Source organism: Anoplopoma fimbria, chromosome 12, assembly GCF_027596085.1.
Source record: "Anoplopoma fimbria isolate UVic2021 breed Golden Eagle Sablefish chromosome 12, Afim_UVic_2022, whole genome shotgun sequence".
NCBI classification, from domain to species: Eukaryota; Metazoa; Chordata; class Actinopteri; order Perciformes; family Anoplopomatidae; genus Anoplopoma; species Anoplopoma fimbria.
Window position 1 is genome coordinate 17,677,940 of NC_072460.1, and position 24,754 is coordinate 17,702,693.

Consider the following 24,754-nt stretch of genomic DNA (forward strand, 5'->3'; position numbering starts at 1 on the left):
AGGTGGATGTACACTGTAAAGAAAAGAAAGGTAGGTAGCCCAGGAGCTGTTGCAGCAGTAGTTCAAATCAAGCACAGCAACATGTGGTTGCAAAAGCAGTTACATTTATTCTCCGCCTCCTCTTTAATCTCCTCCTCCCTGTGGATGCTGGATTTGGAGGGTTTTGAGAGAGAGAGAGAGAGAAGGGAGGGGGGGGACGACGACTGAGACAGAGTGTCCAGTTCTATCAATAAACATCCCCTTCCCATTCAAAGCATCAGCACCACCCACTCACTCCAGCAGCCCTCCCTGACATCGATGACAACCGGAACCATCCAGGTTTTTCCTTTATAATACCTGGGGATCAGAGTATATGACATGTACTGTAACACCAGGGGAGTGATTAAAAAAAGGCTTGGAGGGACAGACGGGTGGGTGAGGGAGCAATACATGTCTCCCTCATATCACCTATTATCTCTCTCTCTTCCTCCCTTCTGTGTGATTGGAAAAGCCCTCAATGTTGCAAATCCAACGTGGGTGCTTGGCTGTCTCTATGTTTTTGTGATTACTTGGTTTTATCCATCTGTCTTCTTGAGAGGTTACCATGACAATAAACATGTGTTTATATAGTCATTTTTTGTAGACGTGAAAGCGTAGATGGTGTCTGTGTGTTTGTGAGTGTGTGGGTCTGGGTGGGTTGTCTGAGACTCAGCATCCGCCTTCAAATTGAATTAACTTGCAGCCAATAAAACCAGGTCTGCACCCCCCCCCCCCCCCCACCCTTTCCCCTCTCTCCTTCCCTCTCATTGTCTATCTGTTTCTCAACCTCTCAAACATGGTCTCACACACACACACACACACACACACACACACACACACACACACACACACACACACACACACACACACACACACACAAACACACACACACACAGGCACCATCTAAATTTTCACATCTACCAAAATCACACAGCACATTCACTTTCTCTGTCTCATAACAACCAAATAGAAGGGTTAAAGGCAAATTCAAGGTAAAAAGGTTATTATTTATGTAACAAATAGTAACATAACGTGGCTGCAGCTAAAGATTATTTTGATTTCATATTTATATGTAGATTATTTTCTTGATTTATTATTTGATCTATAAATCGTTGTAAATAGTGAGAATTGCCGTAGAACATTATTAAAGCTCAAGGCGATGTAATTAAATTGTTTAAATAAACTTAGTTTGGGATCACATAAGACAATGAACACAAGCGAATCATCATATTAGATAAACTAGAACCGGAGATCATTACTTAGAGGATTGACTCAACAATTAGTCGATTCATTGTCTCAGCTCTACATTGAACAGTGACATGTGTCCTCTTCAAACACAAGGTAATCAAGCATGTTGTTAATTGGTGGACAGGAAGTTAGGATGAATGATTTAGGTTTTTTTATACAATTTTTCTCAATTGATTAATCAAATTTGGTGCTGCATATTATGTTATAGTAAATTGAATATTTTTAGGTTTTGGATTGTTGGTCAACAAAACAAGATATTTTCAGGACAAATTGTGATGGACATTTTTCATTACTTTTGGACATTTTATAGGCAAAACGATTAATCGATTAATTTAAAAAAATCTAAACATCAAAAACATCCAAGTGTAGGTTATATATAGAAAATAATAATCAATTAGTTAAAATTAGTTTAAAAAATATGCAGAATGATCAATACTGGCTTTTCTAGATACTTTACATGACATTAGGCCTAAAAAATACACTTAAACTAAACTTGAATTCGAACAAACTTAAATTCATACATATTGATACACATAAAGATTAAAACAATTACTTTTATGGAGAAACTAAATCACCCTACACTTTAATTGACAATAATAGAGTAAAACATAGTTTAAAATTGAAAACAAATTATAGCAATATGTTTTTTTAATTGATTATTGATCATAGAGCTGCGTTAAGTATATTTAATTGAACTGATAAAATAACTTACTACATAGTAGTTCTTTGTCGATAATGTGATTGTTGTGTCAGCAGGTTCACTCTACAAACAGGGTGGGGATACTACGTTGCCTTCAGGTAGTAATTATAAACTCCGTAAATAGTTCATTACATGCATTCAAGTGTTTCTTTTACGATATCTAAACAAGTGAACAGAGCCATTTGTTTCACATTTGCATAAAGAAGATCACAAAATAATTAGCAACATATTTTAAAGCCAACAGACGGATTTAGAAACTTAATTGTAAATCTCAATAATGATGTTTTAAGATTAAATACATCTTAAAACGTTTCCCTCCACGCAATATATGCCACGGAAGTATGGTTAACATTATTTGACGTTAAAATAACCAGTACCGTGCTATCTCCCGGCTATTTGTCACTTTAAATTAACTGCTATCGGTGGCCTATCTTTGGGAGAGTCAACATTTCCGATGCGCTTGAAGGCAGCATCAGTGGTGTGGTCCAGCGGGTCGCGGTTGGTCCAGGTCAGGAGCTGCGGCACGTCGTCACTTCACTTTGACGCACATCATTCACGCTGACATCAAACTTTTGATTAAAAAAAAAAGAAAAAAAGAAAAGTGTTGTTTGTTTCGAGAGAGAAACTCACAGTTAATGTTTGAAAATGTCTGAAGACTCATGGGCAGTTGCTGTCGACGTTCAAGAAGCTACAACTCCATCCGCACAGGTACGTTTTAAAAGATGACACCTCCCAAAAAGTTGCACCAAACACGCTCATTAGCAGGTTAGCTCATCTGCTACCTAGTTAGCTGCTTCCACATCATTACATCATTTTTATTTATTTTTCTCTAACCAGTTGGACTTCTCAAGAAAAGTGGATCGAGTGTGTGTTCCTCGTAACATAAGAGGAGACATAAATGGTAACTTAATTATTATTATTATTAATATATAAAACTACATCATTGTACTGCTGAGTTGTGGTGCTCCACGTGTTTTTTTGGTGTTTGTTCCCCAACCTGTGCAGGCAACATTGGGCCGGAGAAGATTGAAAATGAAGGTTTGAGGAAAGATGGGGACAAGGTGGACCTGGCTGAGCAGTCCCTGTTGAATAAGCTGATCCGCCGCTCTCTGGTGAGGAACAGGAACCAGGTGGAGGTCCTGCAGAGGGACCCCACATCCCCTCTGTTCTCAGTGAAGACTTTTGAGGAGTTGAGACTGTAAGTGTGGCAGTGATTTGACTTTAAAACATAAATATATACAGTACCAGTCAAAAGTTTGGACACACCTTCTTATTCAACTACTTTGAAGAATCTAAAATATGAAACATATTCTGGTTTGTTGAGCATTTGTTTGTTTACCACATAATTCCATATGTGTTCCTTCATAGTTTGGATGTCTTCAATATTAATCTACAATGTAGAAAAAAGAAAGAAAGAAAAAACATTGAATGAGAAGGTGTGTCCAAACTTTTGACTGGTACTGTATATGTATATCAATTTGTCTCTCTATCAGTCTATATGTTGCTTTTTTGTTTTTGTTTTTTTAATACCAGCCTGTATTCTTTGACCCTAAAAGGTAAGCCCGTTTATTTAGTCTTTTCGAGAAGCCAACAGTTCACCTTCAACAACTTTGAAGAATCTGAAATATAAAACATATTCTGGTTTGTTGAGCATTTGTTTGTTTACCACATAATTCCATATGTGTTTCTTCATAGTTTGGATGTCTTCAATATTAATCTACAATGTAGAAAAAAAATAAAGAATAAATAAAGAAAAACCATTGAATGAGAAGTTGTGTCCAAACTTTTGACTGGTACTGTATATATATCAAAAGATAAATAACAACCATGTAAGATAAACAGAAATGGTATACCACGATTTTTTAATTTTTATATCATCCTTCTGACACTTAATTATTGTTACATTGACTTAATCAATAGAAAACCTGAACTGCTGAGGGGCGTGTACAACCTGGGATTCAACAGACCCTCAAGGATCCAGGAGAATGCTTTGCCCATGATGTTGGCACAGCCGTGAGTTCATTCCTACTCTTTTAAAATGATGTAAAATGATCAGTCTCTTTTGAAAAGAAAACTCCTTGAACTCCTTGAAAATAATAAAAAAAAAATCCCTAGACCTGCTGCCGACACTTTCAAATTCCTTATTTTGTTCAACCAACAATCCAAAACTCAGTTTATAATATTCTATTTCTGAGAAAAGCAGTCAATCCTCACTACTGAGAACCTTGAACCAGCTTGAAAAATGACTTGTAATATTAATCAACCATCAAAAGTGTTGCTGAATGTTCTAGCAATCAGCACTAATTCAATTAAATGCAGTTCAGTGCAGGATTTGGCTTTAGTGGATAGGATTATAGCTTTTGGTGCCAGTTCTAGTACTTTATAAACAATTTGCACATCCATTACTTTGCTACTCTACACAGCTAATTGTAAACTATATTTGAAACTATGACGTTGCAGTATAACGATGATAAGAACACGTAAAAGCTATTTTGGCATGAAGTTAATGTTCTAGGGCTGTGACTAATAATTATGCTGATCAGTTAATAGCAATTATTCCCTTGTTTCATTGTTGGGCTGTAAAGTATTACAGAACTGAAAAAGACCCATAAAAAAAGTGCCTGATGTTACGTCATCAAACATGTTAACATTCTTCAGGGTTGATGAAAAATTACTTTAAAACGATTTAAGCGATTATCCAATCATTTAAATTAATTTTTTGAGCTCCAAATGGACTGTAACTATTGTCCTTGAAGTAGTTAATAAATATATATAAAAATGTCCCTTACATCAGGTTTGTCTGATTTATCCCCATCTTTATGTGTGTCTATTTCCTCCTGTTCCAGACCTCAGAATCTGATCGCCCAGTCACAGTCTGGCACGGGTAAAACTGCCGCTTTTTCTCTGGCCATGCTCAGCCACGTAAACCCAGAAAATAAGTGGACTCAGGTAAGCACAACAGGAAATCTGCAGAGCCAGCCAGTGTTTGGCTCTGCAGTTGTAGACGTTAACATACACTCAACAATTAAAAACTGTTTGGTTGTTTCAGTGCCTTTGCATCTCGCCAACATACGAGCTAGCTCTCCAGATTGGTCAAGTAATCGAGCAAATGGGGAAATTTTGCCCTGAAGTGAAACTGGCCTACGGCATTCGGGGAAACAGAAGTAGGAATTTGACCTTAATTCTTATTTCGTCTGCTCATATTGGCAGCACAAATGGTATTTGATGTCCTTAGAGAGCCAGAGTTGTTTATGTCACTACATGGATTTCTGCATTCTGTTCAGTGGAGCGAGGCATCAAGTTGCAGGAACAGATTGTCATTGGAACACCAGGCACAGTCCTCGACTGGTGCACCAAGTACAAGCTTATTGACCCCAAGAAGATTACTATGTTTGTGCTCGACGAGGCTGATGTGATGATCGCCACACAAGGTCATCGGGACCAGAGCATACGGATCCATAGGTGGGTTTTCTTTCAGGGAAACATGCCAACGATGAGAATAAGAGTTATGTCAGTCAACATGTTTTTCTTGTCACAATGTTTTTCCGGCTCTTCTTTGTATAAACACAGACAGCTGACAAAGGACTGCCAGATGCTCCTTTTCTCTGCAACCTTTGAGGACTCGGTGTGGAGGTTTGCAGAGCAGGTGGTTCCTGATCCCAATATCATCAGGCTGAAGCGCGAAGAGGAGACGCTGGACACCATCAAGCAGTTCTATGTGCTCTGTAGGGAGAAGGAGGACAAGTTCACATCACTCTGTAATCTATATGGGAGCCTTACCATTGCACAGGCCATGATCTTCTGCCATGTAAGTCAGCTGCTTTAACCCTTTGTAAGGCAGGACTGTAGGCCCTTCTTTTTGACTTGCTGAGGAACAGTTGGGCATTCATTTTAAAAAAAATCAAGTCAACGTTACAGGTGATTGTCTTTTTCAATACACCTTCCCTACAGTTATTAGAAATGTATTATTCATCCTCTGCCCAGTTAGAGTACATTCCAACTTGGGGTGAAAACTGTAGTGTTCTTACTGGAATACAGGCTAAGACCAGTAGAGAGAGTTCAATGTAGTCAGATATAGAGTAACTTACAAAAGGTAACTGCTACAGTGATCATGTAGGCAATTCACAATGGGATCACTGCTTTGGTTTTAGCTCTTTATTTTTAAATCGATCTGGCAACCTGAGCTTGCTTAAATTTTGGAGAATTGGAGCCTTTTTTAATTTAATATTGCTTAAATGTACTGTACTACTCAAGAGAGAGAGAGAGAGAGCTTATGTGGACAAAATAGAGAGAGGTGGCGTGTATGGACAGAAGTGTAGTCGTGATACAAAAACTTCCTTTGATCATGAAGCCCAGTGTTACTTTACAATTATGAAAAACTAAAGTAAACTGACAGATAAGATGTGTATTTATCACAAATTAATATTTCCAGTTCCAGGAAAAATGTCCCCCGACAGGAAGAAGTTTGTTCAGCTGATACTGGTCTACTTTTTTTTCTTTTTTTTTTTTTAGACTCGCAAGATGGCTTCTTGGCTGGCATCAAACCTGATCAATGAGGGGCACCAGGTGGCATTACTGAGTGGAGAAATGACAGTGGAGCAGAGAGCTGCCGTGATCGAACGCTTTAGGAACGGCAAGGAGAAAGTTCTGGTGACCACAAACGTGTGCTCCAGAGGTGAGGGGAGAGATTTTAAAAATACATAAATCTTCCTGTTCTGAGGTCTCACACCCATTTGTGGTTCTGTTGATTACAGGTATTGATGTGGAACAAGTGTCGCTTGTGGTCAACTTTGACCTCCCTGTGGACATGGATGGGAAAGCAGACAATGAGACGTACCTCCACCGCATTGGTCGCACGGGACGCTTCGGCAGGAGAGGATTTGCGGTCAACATGGTTGACAGCAAACGCAGCATGGATATAATCAACCAGATTGAGATGCATTTCAGTATGTTCCTGTTTGTTTCAGTTTAATCATGTGGAACAGGAAATATAAGGATCCTAACGTTACTTTTATCTCTCCATCTTTCTCCCACAGACCGGAGAATCACGAAACTTGACACCAGTAATCTGGAAGAAATGGAAAGCCTGATCAGCTGAAGGCTTTGCGACGTGCACAACGCAATACTGAAACAGTTTGACGTGTTACCTCAAATGGGACTTGAGTTCTTTCCTGGGTTTATTGTTTGCATTTTTATTGTTTACAGAAGAGAGATGCATGCCAACTTATTTCATGGCAGTTATTTGTGCCAAAGTTTTTTCATTTGATGTGTTGGACTTTGATTGATCACTTAAGTCACCTTAAGCCCTTAAACTGTCTTCCAGAGACTATAAACCAACCACTATCTGTTAAAACAGCATTTAAGAAGGGTGGAGATGATACTACAGTCGATGGTTTGCAGTGTTGCGTTTGATTATCTAAAGTGAATTATTACTGTAGGATTGGGGGGGGGTATAAGAATGTGTCTGATCTAAATATCCTTGAGTGACTTGAAGCATTCTAAGGTTTAAATGCCTGTTTCAGCCAAAGTGGTAGCTTAGTTTCCAGATAACTTTATTTGATGTTTGACTGTGAAGCCAGAGCTGTTGCTCTTTTTGTGTGGATAAAAAATAAATAACTATTGTTGCATATTAAACTTGTTCGGTTTCTTGCAGTTGAAACGCTTTCTTTGCATGACAGAGAACAGGTGTCGGCATTGTTTCAAGTAAGACCATTCCATAAGTGCATCTAAAAGAATGAATCAGTTGCTCAGTATCTTTTATTAAACACAATATAATGAAAATATATTTCTTCAGGTAGTATTCAATATGTTCAAAAGATAGGAAGATTGTAACCCCCAAATTCTCTGCATTTAAGTGTGTGATTGGTCTGTTTTTACATTTTCCAGAGTGAGCAGGAGATTGATTCGTCACACCATGGTACATTCACTCTTCATCAATAACTCACAGCTTTCATCCATCCAGAAATCATTTTATGGATCCAATCAGTGCCAAAACATATAAAAGGCGTTCTTTCTCAGAACAGATTAAGGGTTGTTTGCAGATTATTTTTTTCACAGTGGCCACTTTGACTCAAAGAAAAGCGCAGGTGTTACTAATCACAAGGATGGCATTGTTCAGCCGTAATTTTAATCACTCCTGTGCTTTCCTTCTGCGGCATGAAAAATATCTTCTGTGAAAGAGGCCTACAGGTTTCCTGTTTAGGGTGCAGTAACCAATGTACCTTTTGTCCCTGCATGTTACGTTTTCTAAACAAGTGACTCGGACATAAAAGTCTGTAAAATCAATAACCAGTCACAGGATTAAGTATTTGTGTTTACTACAGCAGGGCAGTACTTATAGTATAAAAGTAAAGTGATGAATTCACCTTATATTGGCATCCTAATTAAAGCATATTTGGCATATAAGAACATCAATCAAAAAAGAAAAGATGTGAATAATTGCAACAACCCAATTTTGTTGCTGCATTTGTCAGCAGCATTTCGTATCTCTTATGCTTTGATATTAAATGCCATATAAAAAGAAATCAAACTTTGTTAAAATCAATAACTGACAGCAGATAATTTCTTATTTTACTAATCACCAACTGTTTTGACTGAAACAGAACATACTTGTTATTTTAAATGTCCTCGTAGTCCAACCGTGGTTATATACAGCTACTCAGGATAAGTTTTAGTGAGTATTTTAAGCAGTAGTGCAGCAAACAAGTTACCAGTTAGATGCATTAGTGGACCTAACGGTTCTGAATTTCCAATAGTCAAAAGCTCCAAAAAATAAGATTGTGTATAATTAAAGATTATCTCAAGACATGTTGTAGGACAAAAATAGAAAAAAATGGTAAAAAAATTGTAACGGTCTACAAATAATAATAGTCTAGGAATAATAATTTAGTCCAATATGGATTTTCCACAAAAAAAAGTTAAATCACCTAGTAAAAAAAATCACATTTATAGCACATCTAGACTTATGAAGCCCCACGCATACTGAGAGATATATTTATCTTTTGTACAACATATCTTTTGCATACAAAATCCATATAAGAGAAAAATGTTTGAAGGTCTCTGCTGCTTCTCCCTCTTTGAAAAATCCAGAATCTCTGAATAAGCAAATATTATTCATCTCAGAATTTGAACTGCTAGACACAAAATAACTTCTGCAACATACAATATTCTGCAAAGGGAGGACGTGGAGGGGGATGTTAAATACCACTTGAAAATGAATTAAGCTCACTAGTACTCCTCCACACTTTCATTCTGTGAGATGCACAACACCGATCTGTTCAAGATGCCACACTGGGCCAAGGTCATATCCATGTCTGTGAAGGTCCTGCGTGGCAGATCCATGGTCTCGATGGAAGCCTCTCCATACTCCGCTGCATACATGAGCTCTGCACTGGATCTCACCATCAGCAGAGTGTCTGTGGGTTCAAAGTGCTGCTGAAACCTCCTACCGCATGGTGCTCGGATAGCTAGGAGCAAACTGCCAGCTTCTTTGGTCATTATCGGTCCTGGGTCAGGAGGCTTAGGCCCAGCTCTCTTGCCCACTTCAGAGCTGCTGGTCCGGGTCACATCCTTCACTGTGGGTGGATCCGGCTCCTCGTGTCTCTGCTGCAGGACAGCATCATCAGACAGGCTGAGCTTGGACATCTTCTGGTCCAGGCTCCCCACATCTGACTGCCTTCTCCCTATAGATGGAAGCACCTTGTACTTGTTTAAGGACTGCGTTGGAGCTGCAGGGGAGTGCTGCAACATCTGCAGGACCCCATCCTGGCTCAGCTGGCTGGGCCACATTATGGGCTGGGACTGGGAGCGTAGGTTTCTGTCCGGCCTGCTGTGCATGGGAGAATCTGGAGACAAAGGTGGCCTCTGCAGAGAGTCGTTAACAGCCGGTCTGCTTCGCCCTTTGGAGGACTTTGGCCTTGTTAAATGCATCGATATACTCTGTCAGTGAACACTCACAGCTGTTTCTTGGCTTCAGTCCTTCACAATAAGAGTCGAAGACAACCATACCCTGATGCTTAGACGCCGCTTCACTACATAGTAGGATAGATTCGTCCGACAGTTGAGGCTAAATTACGTAAAACGCAGAAAAATGCCGTTTGTGCGCCTTCCTTCCATCCAGTTCCTGCAGGAAGTGGCTCTCTTTAAGCGTCAGCGAGGTTGCTATGACAGTCTGGTTGCCTTGACGACGATTTGTGGTTTGGAGTCGAGGAGACCCCTGGTGTTGGACGTGCGCAACTGCAGCTACAGATTCTCTATTACAGCCCCAAAAACATATTCAACGTTGTTTCATCACCTTCATGCTTCATGACTTTTCTTATATTTATTTGAATAATTTATAAACATGATTTTGAAATCAGTCCACCACAGCAAACTACACATTAGCTCTGTTTAATGCAATACAAATACACTGTGCAATAATAGTTATAATAGTTATTCTGTCTGTATATATAATATTTTAGTTATCGTGGATTCTTTACTGTTTTTTATTGCTCATTTGCTTATTTATAATACTTATTTTGATCTTGTTTTTTTTTTTACTATGTCTCTTGTTTTGCACTATCCTCTATGCTGCTGTAATCCTGTAAATTTCCCCGCTGCGGGACTAATAAAGGATTATCTTATTTTATCTAATCTTTAAGACCCAAGCTCTAAAAGCGGTGGTGGAAGAACATATTTTGTCACCTAGCTGAAAAAACCCAAATACATCAAAATGTATTCATTGATTTTAATTTGTTTCATTAATCTGAATCTGTGTAGGAATAGGTAACTAAGGTTATCAAACAGATTTATAAAACAATATTTCCAGCTGACATGTACAGTGCCAGTCAAAGGTTTGGACACACCTTCTCATTCAACTACTTTGAAGAATCTAAAATATGAAACATATTCTGGTTTGTTGTGCATTTGTTTGTTTACCACATAATTCCATATGTGTTCCTTCATAGTTTGGATGTCTTCAATATTAATTTACAATGTAGAAAAAAAATTAAATTAAAATAAAGAAAAAACATTGAATGAGAAGGTGTGTCCAAACTTTTGACTGGTACTGTAGTAGTAGACTAAAAAGAGGCAGAAAACTGTACCATAAATATTTACATAAGCAAAGTACTTGAGTGAATTTACTTTGTTGCTTTCCACCAGGGTGTAAAACACAGTTATATACAATGCCCATTCATATGCTTTAAATCTGTGGTTGGTGTTGAAAGTACTTTATACACAGCACTACTACTCCCAAATTACTATTAAATCTATTTGGACTTCCGTTATTGGAGTTTTATAACTGCTGGTTCATAAGAAAAAAGAAAGTTATACTGTAACATCACTATGTAGTGACCGCTACATTGACAACCATGAACACCGAATTATAAAAACATGACACAATCAGAGTTAACTTATGTCCTCATTTACTTAGGAGTAAAGGTAACAAATTGAATAAATACTAAATTGTAATCAAACAAAACACAAATTCACAATCATTAATCAAGTGAACGATTTTTCATTATGAGACACTATTTATACATTCTATAGTATGTATAATATGTATATATTACAATACATTCTTGAGAAACAATACACAAATCACTTCACATAAAGAACAACAGTGTATTTATGATTCATACATAACTGCAACTCTGAGTCTACTGCATACTAAAAACCTTTGTTTGCTTTTTTAATGTCTGAGATCAATTTAATGCTGTTTAGAATCCTGTTACTCTAAGTGTTTTAGAAACTGTTTCGCTCCATTTAAGGCTGCAGTTTGTCATTGGTCTTTTAAATGCCATTTTTACAACAAGACCATAGAAATATGTGCAATATCTGGTATCATCCAATATCAAATGTATAATCTATCAAATGGATCTCGCAGTATTTGAATGGAATGTGGTATGAGAACATAAACCACCACCTAAAGGCCCTATTATTACATTATGTCAAACATGAATTTCTCTAATGCATAAAATCATGATTGGTATTGGTTCTAAATAGAGCAGCAACTAATAATTATTTTCATTATCAACTATCATTATCAATTTGCAATTAATTATATCTGTCAAAAAACAAAAAATACCTAAATGGGAAGCACATTTCTGTGCTGTTTATTTCAAAACCTGAAAACAAATATGTTGTTGTTTTTTTGTTTGGATAATAATACTTCAATAATTAATTGATTGTCAAAATAGTTGCAGGTAATTTTTTTAAGCTAATTTTGGAATAATTAATTAAAACAATCAGCTTTTAGCATTGAGCTAAGAATTAGGCCCCACTGTTCCCTTCATCTACTTAAATTAAAATAGTATACACCTACAAACAAATGTTGATTTTAAAAGTGGTCCTTTATAGATAAACATGCAACATTTTAATTGACTGTAGTTTTACATATAATAAAAAACTGGAAATGCAGAAGTTACAGATTAGTCTCAGTAACAGTATGCTTAATTAATAACACTGTGTAGATAATGAGCAACCCTTAAGTTACCAAAAAACAAACAGCAGCAATAGATTGACAGCCCTTGTAATCATGTAATGTACGAAGAGCCAAATAATGGAACTTTTTGCTCTCTATGGTAAGTCCATCAAGTTTTGTTGAGTGTAAAGTTCCTCTGTGATCTGGTACACCTCAGAGATAAGCGGTAGAGCTTCCCCTAGCTTTGCCACGACCTGCTCCGGGGGGCCCACATTCATCACTTCAAAGAAGGCAGGACGTCCCGGGAGCATGCAGAACGCCATGCCTGCAGCCGTGCGGACCACCCATGGGTGGTGCTGGGAAAGAGACTCATTGTAGGACTCTGAACACATGACAGATGTCTTGCCGTCCTCACTGCTGGTACGGAGGCGGTCCAGGAAGAGCTCCAGCCACCTCAGTGCACGGTGGAGCCTCAGAAGGGTGCGACAGCCGGACTCTGGATGGCTGCCTCTCTTGGTCAGGTCCACTAGTTGGTTCTCCACCTCATACTTGACCATTGACTGGATAGTGACATACTGAGACCCGTTCTCACCATTCAGGTGAGTCACCAGGATATTGATCTTGTTGACAGCATCCTTGGAGATGAAGCCAAAAACACTCCCCAAGCTGTTCAGAAATCTAGTAATTGGGATAAACAAAACAGTTTGTTAACACCTCACACCTGACACTTTAACTTTCAGCTGTGTGTAGCACGTACAATACACTTACTTTACAAGACCCCGCCACCCAGCCACGTAGTGTTCAAGATAAACTTCTTTGTTCTCCGACAAACACAACTTGAAAGTATCGAGCACCTCCTGTAAGCAGAACTTCTGGTCTTCTACAGTGCTCGCCATGGTTTTCTATGCGGAAGTGCTATCAACAAAACCCGATAGGCAACAAATTAATGTGACTAAAGCTCCCAACCAACTGGAGGTCGTAACAAATGTAAGTATTAAGGTGTGAGTCCAGACACCAAACACATTACCTGCAAGAAACAATCGAAAAACAGGTATTTTAAGTGGTACTCTTCATCTCACTGAAACGACAGGTAATTCCTGCTCGGAGCCGCCTCTACTGCGCCTGCGCAGACTCGAGCCGGAAAACACCGGGAATGTGCGACCCTGCCTTTAAAAATAAAAGCGCAGGCTTCTCTTTTGGACGGAGCATAGTGGTTACCATGAGATAAATTAACGACACAGGAACCACACACTCTGTGGCCTGACGTGACTGTTTTTTTTTACAATGATATAACGCAAAAAAACAGAGAAAAAGAGAAAAGCTAAGTGTTGTATCTGAATGGTTATGCCCTGAACATAGCCGTTCTTTAAACATTTAATATTGTTTCTGAAAACACTGGAATCAACCTGTAAAAAAACATGCTTTATTTAAACAAATGCAGAATGTAATCTGTCGTAAAACAAAGCACATCCGCTCAAATTTTTTGGTTGTCAAGTGTTGTGACATTTTTTTTGCAGAAAGGAGTTTTATTTTGAAAGCGGTTCCCGGAAGTGTGTAAAAAAACTAAAAAAACCTCGGTACTCGAAATGACCCACATGTATACAAGTCACATGTCTTTGTAAACAAGGTGTTTTTCATCGGGAGCAGACTGGCCTCCTCGGCTAACTGGTTTTCCCATTTTCTGTCTGCAAAACCAGTCTGAGAAAACATGCCTGAAATAAAAGTAACACCACTGGGTGAGTAACGTGAACGCCACAGTGGGGAGCTAGCCGCTGCTAGGCTAGTTCCGTCAACAACTAATGGGTCTAGAACTTTTTGACGTGACACATTCGCTAAATGTCTGGCGCTCTTTGAGCATTTTCTGGGCTTTCTCTCAACTCTACTGTTCCCTCTCCAAGGTGCTGGACAGGACGTCGGCCGCAGCTGCATCCTCGTCTCTATTGGAGGAAAAAACATAATGCTTGACTGTGGGATGCACATGGGATACAATGATGATGTAAGTAAACAACCCTGTATATACAGTACCAGTCAAAAGTTTGGACACACCTTCTCATTCAGCTACTTTGAAGAATGTAAAATATAAAACATATTCTGGTTTGTTGAGCATTTGTTTGTTTACCACATAATGCCATATGTGTTCCTTCATAGTTTGGATGTCTTCAATATTAATCTACAATGTAGAAAAAAATTAAAATAAAGAAAAACCATTGAATGAGAAGGTGTGTCCAAACTTTTGACTGGTACTGTATATATATCAAAAGATAAATAACAACCATGTAAGATAAACAGAAATGGTATACCACAATTGTATTCTTTGGTTTGGTTTAATTTCATAAATAACCTACACTCACATAAAAGTGAAGAAATAAAGACTGAAAATCAATCCAACATCAGAGCTACAGACGCAGAAACAAAAAATATAAAACGAAATAGCTAACACAAGCAAGTCATTATGCACTGAGTTGAAACATGACATAAAATGTTAGATTTTTTCCCTTTGAACATGATATAAACAAAGACATCATTACATTACATGAAAGTTGTGCCATTCAGATTTAATTCTAACAGAATCATATTATGAGGATACTCATTATACAATCTCTACAATCACCCATCCCTCGTTACATTTAGTCAATGTAATACATGTTTTTTAACACCTGCCGTTTCATCACCAGGTGTTTGCTTTAAGGGGTTTTGTTGGTCTGGCTAACCATCATTTTCAAATTAGAGTTGAATATTACGAAATGAATTGATTAGGCAATCTGTAGAAAATATTAGCAACTATTTTGAAAATCAAGTTATCACTTAATTACTTATAAAAAAAAATGTTTTAAACAAATTAATCAAAACATTCTCTAGTTGCATCTTCGAAAATGTGAAGACTTGCTGCTATATGTAATTGTAAATTTGAATATATTTAGGTTTTCATACATTGGTTGGACAAATCAAGATATTTTAAGACATTTTACCTAGACTAAACAATGAATTAAAAATATAATCTGAAGATTAATTGGTGATAAAAATAAGGACTGCGTTCTTAAAATAAAAATATAAAAGTTAAATCCATCTTCAGGACTCTTTATTGCATCTCCAGTGACATTTGCTAAGCACAAATTGTGAGTTTCATACGATTTAGACCTTGTGGAGAAGACAAATTACAGTCTAATCCAAATTGAATGCAAATCTGTATTGTCATTGCAGAGACGTTTCCCAGACTTTACATATATAACCCAGAATGGGCGTCTGACTGATTTTCTGGACTGTGTGATCATCAGGTTTGTTGTCCTAATATTCACAGTATGTAGTGTAACTTGTATCTCACCAATATGGACAGAATAAATAAAACAATCCAGGTTTTTCTTACATTGTTACCTATTCCTTTCTTAGCCATTTCCACTTGGACCACTGTGGCGCTCTCCCCTTCATGAGTGAGATGGTGGGCTACGATGGACCCATCTACATGACCCATCCCACCAAGGCCATCTGTCCCATTTTGCTGGAGGACTTCCGGAAAATCACCGTGGACAAAAAGGGAGAAACCAACTTCTTCACCTCGCAGATGATCAAGGACTGCATGAAGAAAGTGGTACCTTTGAACCTGCACCAAACTGTCCAGGTGCAGTACTCATATCATTTTTGAAGATATCCATTTTTTTATCATTTCTGCACCAGCTGCTCGTCTCTTTTGATGGCGAATCAAGCTGTTTCTGTTGTGCTGCTGGCAGGTGGATGATGAGCTGGAGATCAAGGCGTACTATGCAGGCCATGTCCTGGGAGCCGCCATGGTGCACATCAAAGTGGGATTAGAGTCTGTGGTCTACACTGTGAGTGTAAAAAAAGTCTGCACTGTATCAGAGTCAGTATCACAGGGTGAATTTGACAGACAAGATCCCAGAATAATGTCTTTTTATTTTTAGGGAGACTATAACATGACACCTGACAGGCATCTAGGGTAAGTGGCCTTTACTGGTTTTAATGATCATATGCTGGAGTTTATGCCTACAGTCTCTTCATCCTTGTGTTTGTGTATTTGCAGTGCTGCATGGATCGACAAGTGCCGTCCAGACATGCTTATCTCAGAGTCGACATATGCCACCACCATCCGGGACTCAAAGAGATGCAGAGAGAGGGACTTTTTGAAGAAAGTGCATGAAAGCATAGAAAGAGGAGGAAAGGTAATTTTCAGGGTTAGGGGAATTCTGTATTTCGGGGTCTTTACTATCCTTCTTATATTGATTGCATCATGGTGAGAACATTTCTGATTTTTACAGATTTTAGTAAGATCTTTGTTTTCTCATCTTTTCAGGTTCTCATTCCAGTTTTTGCCCTCGGAAGAGCACAAGAACTCTGCATCCTGTTGGAAACATTTTGGTAGGTTTGTTCTTCAAAATAAGCAAAATTCACACAAGCTGTCTTATATTAACTAAACATCAGTACAGGTTTGTGGCTGTAAATCAATATCTTTAAAAGCTATAAATAAGAGAGCAAAGATGATAGTGAAAGTGCTTTGTGGAGATAATCACTGGACCTGTATCAGTGATAACATATGTTTGTGGTTCATAATGGTTGATGTTGCAATTTAATAAGATAGTCTGGAATTTAAAAAAAGAAGTTCTCTTAAATAGCTGAATTAATTTTATTACCTTTGATAGAATACTTGTGGTATTCTGGATCAACTTTTTTTATAATAAGTGCCGACTCATTTGAAAGACACTCTAATTACCTCCTCTCCTCAAACAGGGAGAGAATGAACCTAAAGGCCCCGATCTACTTCTCCACTGGGCTGACGGAGAAAGCTAACCATTATTACAAGCTTTTTATAACATGGACCAACCAGAAGATTCGAAAAACCTTTGTACAGAGAAACATGTTTGAATTTAAGCACATCAAGGCTTTTGATCGCTCCTATGCTGATAATCCTGGACCTATGGTAAGTTGTTTTTTCCTCCAAAGTGTAAAAAGTTTCAGGATGAAAATTCAGTGAACTACAACAATATGTCCACTTTCAGGTGGTGTTTGCCACACCAGGTATGCTGCATGCTGGCCAGTCTTTGCAAATATTCAAGAAATGGGCTGGCAATGAGAAAAACATGGTGAGTCTCGTGAGAAAAATGGAAGATGTTTTTTAAAAAAATTTATTTAAAAACTGAACAACTAGTTCTGCCTCTTTTAGGTCATCATGCCTGGGTATTGTGTACAAGGAACAATCGGTCACAAGATCCTTAATGGGCAGAGGAAACTGGAAATGGAAGGGAGATCAACAGTAAGAGTTTTTAATTTCCCCTTCATCTGTGTCAGTTATTGAATCATACTGTATGTTATGGGTTGAACTATTTTTTTCAGTTCTGCAGATAAAGTAACTTATCCCCCTTTCTCTCATCCTTCTTGTGGCTTCTGTCTGCACATTCTGTTTATTAAGCTAATTTTCACAAATTAATACAAATGTGTATTGATTTTGAAGCACAGATGCAATCGCTAGAAGCAAAAAGCTTAGTTAGGCTATAAAGGGACAACAGCTCGCATCTTTTCACATCAACACCAGGAAGTTAAAGGCGGACTAGAGTTTGGCGTGAGGATGTTTAATAGTCACATTCATCTGCAAAATGTTACAATCTCTATAACTTATGTTAACCACAGACCTTGTTTCAGGCATCTAACCCAAAAAAACATACAAGATCCCCTTTGACTTTGAGATGAGGGAACTGGAAGTGCAAAAATGCCTTCTCATTTCCAGGCTTTAGAACTCAATCCTGCAGCACTCTATTTGTGAGATTTAGACAGTCAGGATAGTTGTTTTCACCTGCTTTCAGTCTGTGCTAAGATAAGCTAATTGTCTCCTGGATTTACCTCCATGAAACAGTGAAAACAAATATAAGAGTTTTCATCTAAATCTCAGCAAGAAAGCCAATAAGTGTATTTCCCAAGATATCAAACGACTACTTTTAGAATAGCCACAAAAAAGAAATTGTGTGTTCCATGTGAAAAACAACTATGGCTCAGTGATTGACCTAATTTTCTGTGATTCTTACAGTTGGATGTGAAGCTACAGGTGGAGTACATGTCCTTCAGTGCCCATGCAGATGCCAAAGGCATCATGCAGCTCATTCGCATGGCTGAGCCTCGAAACATGCTGCTGGTACACGGGGAGGCGGTAAAAATGGAGTTCCTTAAGGGCAAGATTGAACAGGAGTTCAGTAAGTGCATCTACATCCACATCAATACTGTTGGGCCCATCAAAAGTAATTGGTAAAAGTTTGCATGCTAGGAGGAGAAGGTGTTGTCAGTCCTGTTCATGTTGTTTTTTAAATGGCAGGCATAGATTGCCACATGCCAGCCAACGGAGAGACAGCCACTGTGACAACAAATCCCAGCGTGCCTGTGGATATCTCACTCAACCTGCTCAAGCGAGAAATGGCTCTCGGAGGTATGTTTCGTTGATTGTTAAGAAAATAGTTTGTTTAATTCACAACCTAAGGAGTAATAAAATGGCACAAAGTTTGTCTTAGGTGATGATGGCTTACAGGGGGCCTACACAGTTTCAGTTTCAGAATTCTGTTTGATTCTGACATTCAGATAAGACTTAAGTAATGTTTGTGTACACGGCCAGTCATCTTGTCCCGTGCCACCTAAATATCATAACCCAAATTGGTTTTCTTATTGACAAATGTCATGTATGTGAGATGATAGACTCTTTAACCAGAGAAAATGAGAAGTCAAGTATGAGAAGTAAGGACAGTACAACAATGGTTTTTCATACTTCTTCTTGACTTTTTGTCAAGTTTCCAAGACTTGTCTGAAGAATGTGACATATGTATAATTCCTATGGCAATGCAGGCATAGTAATGAAGTTGTTTCCATGTCTGTGCCATTATTACAAATTAGCCAACACCTTACATCTCAAATTTGTATATAATGTCAGACTAATGTTGGTTAAATTGATCAGTTCCTCATTATTTGAAACATTTAAAGTATAATACTAACTTCTTCAAACCGGCGACCATTCATAACTGTTCGGACTTCTTCTTCCTGAGCTGCAGCTACCTGACAATGTGTAACACAGCAGGTTGCCAGTTACAGGTCAGGTATCTGCTCTTTCTTCATAATAACCTGCTGAGATCTGTGAACACTTCAGCAACCCGCAAATGTACGCCTAAGATTTTATCTGTTTATTTTCTTGTTTATTTATTTATGTTCTAAACCATTCTTGTGTTGAAGGGCCGCTTCCTGATCCCAAAAAGCCCCGTACCATGCATGGAACCCTGATCATGAAAGAAAACGTAAGTTCACATACGTCTGACTATATGTCAGTGCGGTGGTTCTGTCGCTATTGAACTTTCTTAATACTTATGTGACCAGCAGTCTAGTGGCATACTCAGTTATCACATTCAACAGATGATGATTGAACTCCTTGTTGTCTTTCCCTGAGCACAGAGTCTGAAGCTGGTGTCGTCAGAGCAGGCCCTGAAGGAGCTGGGCCTCAACGAACATCAGTTACGCTTCACCTGCCGCGTGCAGCTCCAGGACCCGCACAGCGACCCAGACACACTTCACAGAATCTACATACACCTCAAGAGGTGAGTTTATCACTGCAGAACGATGAGATGCACTGGGCCTCCTGCATCGTTTTCTGAGAATTAAGCTATTTGATCTTATCTCCTTTAATCCCGGATGCTTGTGGTGTGAAAGATGTTTCATTTATGTATCATGGAACATGTTTTATTTCCACTGCATTTTGTGACAAGTAAGGTAACGTCTATTATAAACTCTCGCTTTTGCATTTCTCTGCTTCAGCGTGTTGAAAGGTTACACCATCCAGCACCTCCCCGATGGTACAGTCATGGTGGAGTCCATCGTCATCAAAGTCTCCTCCTCTGCCGAAGACCCCAACACCAAGGTCCTGCTACTTTCCTGGAGTTATCAGGTAAAACATTTTCATCGTCTTTGCGTCACTGATTTCATTTTACAATGTCATCTAAATGGTCTTTTAAAAACTTTGCACATTATAGCTGTTTTAAGACCAGATCTTTAGTGTCCCAAAGGAGGAAATTCTTTAAGCAGCAAAACAACATAAACACAATAACAAAACACAATAGGAAAATCAAACAGATCAGATATAAGGCCATTACAATACGTATGATAAAATATTAATAATAATTAAAGGGTCTGGGGGTTGTTTTACACCCACTTTTCTTGACATTGAGAATGAAATCAAGGTTACTTACTTGATCTTTTCTTTTAATAAACAAGGAATCAAGTTGAGATTTAATTTATTTTTTATTCCACTCGGCAACAAAAACTTTTGTGCTTTTTTTTATAGGAGGAATTCATTTCCGCTTTTGCTCCTTTAAGAAGGTCTGAGAGGGTGGTTGTGATGTTTTTCTCAAGCTAGTCAACAAATCTTTGTTTTTTATAAATGTCTCAGATAGTGATCATCACACTCCACTGTACAAGATTGCTGATGAAAGGCCCATCTGATGACTCATTTCTGTGAAGCTGACAACCTCTGTGTCATCTGCAAATGAACTAAACAGGAGGGTGAATAAGGCATAACCCTATGGGGATAAATAAAAGACTTGCAAAAGTTTTTGTGCCCTCAAGGTGCTTTTTGAGACAGCTAAGCAACAGTGATGGCTGCATCATCCAGGCCTCTTTACGAATAGCAATGGGTCAAGTAGACCCTCAACCATGATGAGCAGCTGTCAGGTCCAAATGTATGTAGGATATTTGAATATTCAATAAAAGTAGGTAACTAATCACTAAGATTTTTTATGCAAAAAGTTATGCCAAAATGTGCTCCCTTTTCATTTAAATGAAAAAAATGATTATTAAAACTCAGGCAGCCCACACTACTTCCTGTCCTGGATCCTTATCGCCACAGCACCTGAGTGGTCCGGTCTGACTGCACTGCTATACATCAGTTAAACAATCTTCACATGCCCTCATGGTCGTCTTAAGAAAGGTTGAACAAGAAGGGAAAACTTATGTGGGATGAGTAGGGGGTCTGAAATGAAAGTTGAAGGTGGGGAAACCTGCCTGTTGAACTGCAGTCACTGCGAAATGGAAAGGGAGTGGTTTCTGTGGCTTTATGTGCTTCCGGCAAAGCACAAAGGTTAAAAATAAACGTGGTGAATTTCTGCCTCGACTCTATCTTTAATTCTCTCAGAAAAGTCGTACAGATACAATTGCGACTAAATGGAATACGACAGTTTGAGATAGTGTTTGAGATATAATCAGGTACTCGATAAGAACTTAAGTAATCAATTGTGGTAACTGTTTTAGGATGATCTTTACCTCTGTTCTCTGTAAGCTTCAATGTTGATGGCACATCTTTAACATGTTATTCTTTTAAAATCAATTTCATATATTACATTTTCTTTTAAATGGCTGTAAAAGACTACTAGTTTTACTAAATATATCATATCCTTTTATATCTGGCATGATAAGCCCAGGTCAGCACTGTCTTCCTAAATGTAGTGATGTTATGTCATTAATCACACCTGTGTATTTTCACAATGATGTTTACTATATCTGTCGAGTGAAACAAATAATTGATTAGATGGATAAAAAATGAAATGGCAACTATTCTGATAATCGATCAAGAATTCAACATTTATTTGTAACATACACAAGTAAGATATATACAGTAAAAAGTAATGCGAACACTGTAGAGATAAGAATAAAGAAATATAAGAATAATATAAGATACAACAATTCAAGTAAATTCATGTACATGTGAAAAACTTTAAATGATCATAAAAAGAATGCCAAACATTCACTATTTTCAGCATCTCAAATATAATATTTTTCTTCCTTGTTATGTTATTTCATTCTAAACTGAATATCTTTGGGGTTTTTTGTCGGACAAAACAACCAGTATAAAGACGTCACCTTGGGCTTTAGACATTTCTCAGGCATTTCAATATTTTCGGACATATTCCAGACCAAACAATTTATAGCGAACATTCAATCTGTTGGTTAAACTATAATGGTTGAGTTTTTGTTAATACTTGCTTTTTTTGTGGAATATCAGATGGTTTTACCTTTTTAGAATGCATGACATAATATATGCAAAAATTAGGGGTTGCCGTTCGCAACTGCTTAGTTTTAAGGTGTCGTCAGGTAAAAGAAAATTGGGAACCACAGTGCAATATATCAATGAGTTACTACTGAAAACTGTTTTTTGTCAGTCCTCTTCAATTTGTCCATGTACTGCTACCACTTTCGAGGTATCTGTGTTTATGTTAAAAACATGGTCCTTTTGTTTTTCCTTCTGATGCTTCTTCTTTGACTTTATTTTCTGGTTTTCTTTGTCAGGACGAGGACCTGGGCAGCTTCCTGTCAACTCTGCTGAAAAAGGGGCTTCCATCTGGACTCTGCTGAAATATCTTTTGTTCCAAAACTATGTACATTTGAAGGAAAAAAAACAAAACAAAAAAAAAAATCATGTACTCTCACTGTTTTGAACCTGGATTTGTGGAGGCTCAAAACTCCTTTTCAGTGCAGAGGATTACATATTTGTACCTGTAAACTTTGAATTTGCTCCATTTTACTGTTGGGATACTGATCTCTTGTGGACTTGTTTATAGACTGAACTGTACAAGATTAACTAAATAAGATACTTTAAGTCTGATTTGTCCCTTTATTTTGATGTACAAAGTCAGTTTCAATAAACAATTTTTTTTTTAAAGTTACATTTACAATCACTCATATAAGGAGATATATTTACAGTATGCATACACCGTTACCCAATGGTATATACACCCCTTCTTCTCCGGACTCTTCCCCACCATGCCAACTTAAACTGCTTCCATTTGCAGTGGTTGGTGGTGACGTAGTAAAGCACGGGGTCCAGGCATGTGTTGAGGATGACGAGCGCCATAGTGACCCGCCTGGCGTCGTAGATGACGTTTCCCAAGGAGCAGCTCTTGATGACCCCTTTACGTCGGAGGAGGTGCAGCAGGTACACCACGTGGTTGGGCAGGAAGCAGAGCAGCGTTATAGCCAGGATGGTGTAAATTACCTTCACTGCTTTTTGGGCTGTTTTAGTCCTAATCATGGAAATGCGCCTGGCAGCCAGCGGGTAACACACCAGGATGATCATGGAGGGCAGCAGGGAGCCAAAGATCAGACACACCAGGCTGTACCCCCCCAAGCGCGTGTTCCACTCTTTTGTGGCGAAATTCTCAAAGCAGCTGTGGTTTCCAGATATATCTGCCTTGGTTTCCAGGGGTCCCATGAGGACAAATACCAGCATGGCCACAACAAATACACACCAGAGCAACCCGCTCACAACCAGGGAGCATAAGGGGCTCCGCAGCCTCAAATAGGTGTGCGGGTGTACTGTGGCCATGTAGCGATCCACACAGATACAAGTCATGAAGCAGATGCTCAGGTAGATGTTGGCGAAGAACATTATCCCGGTGACACGGCAGGCGACATCCCCAAACACCCAGTTGTTTCTGTTGAGGTGGTAGTGGATCTTAAAGGGCAGGGTGCAGAGGATGACGGTGTCTGCCAGAGCAAGGTTGCTGATGTAAACACTGAAGGCCGTGCGGGGATTGATCCTGAAGGTGAAGAAGAAGAGGGCAGCCAGATTTCCTGGTAGGCCTATAACTAAAGCGAGGATGTAGACCGTTGGGAAAAAGTAGTACTGGTACTCTGCCGAGGGGGGAGTGCAGTCGTCACCTGACACATTCATCATTGCAGAGTGAGTGTTTTGTCAAAGGAAAGTCAGTGAGCGTAGGTTGATTCTCACAAACGCTGCTGCATCTGTTACTGTAAAAACACAAACATGTTTCCATTCAGAGTTATTCCACTTTTACTTTTTCACTTCCTTTGAAACAAATCTATTTAGTTAACACAGGTTTTATGTCTAGAAGCTTACTACATTGTTCTCTTTTGTTCAGGTTTCTGAAAATGGGAAACGGGGGATATTTTAACACGATACACATTTACTCACACATGTTATTACTACTTTACATTTATCTAAAAAGAGGGTTTAGTAAAACAGAAATAGCAGTGACTCACTGATCACTTATAAAAATACATAAAAGTTACACTTCAAGTAGCATTCATGTGACTGTTTACTTTCAGCAGAAGATTTGAATCCTGAGGACTAAATCAGTTGTACGACGTGAAAGGGGTTTCACCACATTTTAACTTTTCTGAAACATCAGATGTATATTGAAATTTTTAAACAAATTAAATCTAGACTAAATACAATACTAAATACATATAAAACAAAAAGCGTTTAAGAAAAAAACACTTACCAAGTTACTTGACTTGACTTCTTTGTTTGATCTCCAATTGCAGAAAGCTGTACTGTATATTGAAAGCACGAGATTACAGCTTAGTTTTGTAACTGCACTTTGGTTGAACAACTCCTC

At 38.4% G+C, this 24,754-nt stretch overlaps 5 protein-coding genes across 6 annotated transcripts; 2 read left to right on the forward strand and 3 right to left on the reverse strand.

Moving 5' to 3' along the window:
• The first annotated feature begins 2,445 nt into the window (after positions 1-2,445).
• ddx19a (DEAD-box helicase 19a) lies at positions 2,446-7,562 on the forward strand. The gene is made up of 11 exons (XM_054608986.1): positions 2,446-2,674; positions 2,804-2,867; positions 2,972-3,164; positions 3,887-3,979; positions 4,813-4,915; positions 5,016-5,130; positions 5,251-5,428; positions 5,537-5,774; positions 6,479-6,641; positions 6,721-6,912; positions 7,003-7,562. The coding sequence occupies exons 1-11, from the start codon at positions 2,612-2,614 to the stop codon at positions 7,062-7,064; spliced, it is 1,464 nt and encodes a 487-aa protein (XP_054464961.1). The 5' UTR covers positions 2,446-2,611; the 3' UTR covers positions 7,065-7,562.
• A 1,631-nt stretch (positions 7,563-9,193) lies between these two features.
• On the reverse strand, positions 9,194-9,898 carry ubxn10 (UBX domain protein 10). The gene has a single exon (XM_054610002.1). It carries the CDS (start codon positions 9,893-9,895, stop codon positions 9,194-9,196), a length of 702 nt encoding a protein of 233 aa, XP_054465977.1. The 5' UTR covers positions 9,896-9,898.
• A 1,417-nt stretch (positions 9,899-11,315) lies between these two features.
• cptp (ceramide-1-phosphate transfer protein) lies at positions 11,316-13,497 on the reverse strand. Of its 2 annotated transcripts, XM_054609328.1 has the most exons (3): positions 13,396-13,497; positions 13,137-13,283; positions 11,316-13,046 (listed from the first exon to the last, which is right to left on the reverse strand). In XM_054609328.1, exons 2-3 carry the CDS (start codon positions 13,262-13,264, stop codon positions 12,524-12,526), a joined length of 651 nt encoding a protein of 216 aa, XP_054465303.1. In that variant the 5' UTR covers positions 13,265-13,283; positions 13,396-13,497; the 3' UTR covers positions 11,316-12,523. The 2 variants fall into 2 exon arrangements, with proteins under 2 accessions (XP_054465303.1, XP_054465302.1); XM_054609327.1 differs by having other exon boundaries at positions 11,317-13,046; positions 13,137-13,497.
• A 95-nt stretch (positions 13,498-13,592) lies between these two features.
• On the forward strand, positions 13,593-23,059 carry ints11 (integrator complex subunit 11). Its single transcript, XM_054609330.1, has 17 exons — positions 13,593-14,104; positions 14,267-14,364; positions 15,570-15,643; positions 15,756-15,984; positions 16,094-16,192; positions 16,286-16,320; positions 16,405-16,543; positions 16,675-16,739; positions 17,109-17,298; positions 17,378-17,461; positions 17,542-17,631; positions 18,400-18,562; positions 18,682-18,792; positions 19,584-19,645; positions 19,800-19,942; positions 20,160-20,289; positions 22,683-23,059. Exons 1-17 carry the CDS (start codon positions 14,077-14,079, stop codon positions 22,746-22,748), a joined length of 1,806 nt encoding a protein of 601 aa, XP_054465305.1. The 5' UTR covers positions 13,593-14,076; the 3' UTR covers positions 22,749-23,059.
• Positions 23,060-23,094: 35 nt separating this feature from the next.
• LOC129099901 (lysophosphatidic acid receptor 6) lies at positions 23,095-24,741 on the reverse strand. The gene is made up of 2 exons (XM_054609331.1): positions 24,638-24,741; positions 23,095-24,143 (listed from the first exon to the last, which is right to left on the reverse strand). Exon 2 carries the CDS (start codon positions 24,067-24,069, stop codon positions 23,110-23,112), a length of 960 nt encoding a protein of 319 aa, XP_054465306.1. The 5' UTR covers positions 24,070-24,143; positions 24,638-24,741; the 3' UTR covers positions 23,095-23,109.
• Positions 24,742-24,754: the final 13 nt, after the last annotated feature.

Bases quoted from the DNA above. Each gene is read 5' to 3' on its own strand.
- cptp (XM_054609328.1), bottom strand. From the start codon at position 13,264: ATGGCGAGCACTGTAGAAGACCAGAAGTTCTGCTTACAGGAGGTGCTC. The intron at 13,047-13,136 runs GTAAGTGTATTG...CCCAATTACTAG, and splicing joins GGGTGGCGGGGTCTTGTAAA to ATTTCTGAACAGCTTGGGGA.
- ddx19a (XM_054608986.1), top strand. From the start codon at position 2,612: ATGTCTGAAGACTCATGGGCAGTTGCTGTCGACGTTCAAGAAGCTACA. The intron at 2,675-2,803 runs GTACGTTTTAAA...TTCTCTAACCAG, and splicing joins CTACAACTCCATCCGCACAG to TTGGACTTCTCAAGAAAAGT. The intron at 5,131-5,250 runs GTAGGAATTTGA...CATTCTGTTCAG, and splicing joins CGGCATTCGGGGAAACAGAA to TGGAGCGAGGCATCAAGTTG.
- LOC129099901 (XM_054609331.1), bottom strand. From the start codon at position 24,069: ATGATGAATGTGTCAGGTGACGACTGCACTCCCCCCTCGGCAGAGTAC.
- ubxn10 (XM_054610002.1), bottom strand. From the start codon at position 9,895: ATGCATTTAACAAGGCCAAAGTCCTCCAAAGGGCGAAGCAGACCGGCT.
- ints11 (XM_054609330.1), top strand. From the start codon at position 14,077: ATGCCTGAAATAAAAGTAACACCACTGG. The intron at 14,365-15,569 runs GTAAGTAAACAA...TTGTCATTGCAG, and splicing joins ACATGGGATACAATGATGAT to AGACGTTTCCCAGACTTTAC. The intron at 19,943-20,159 runs GTGAGTTTATCA...TCTCTGCTTCAG, and splicing joins ATCTACATACACCTCAAGAG to CGTGTTGAAAGGTTACACCA.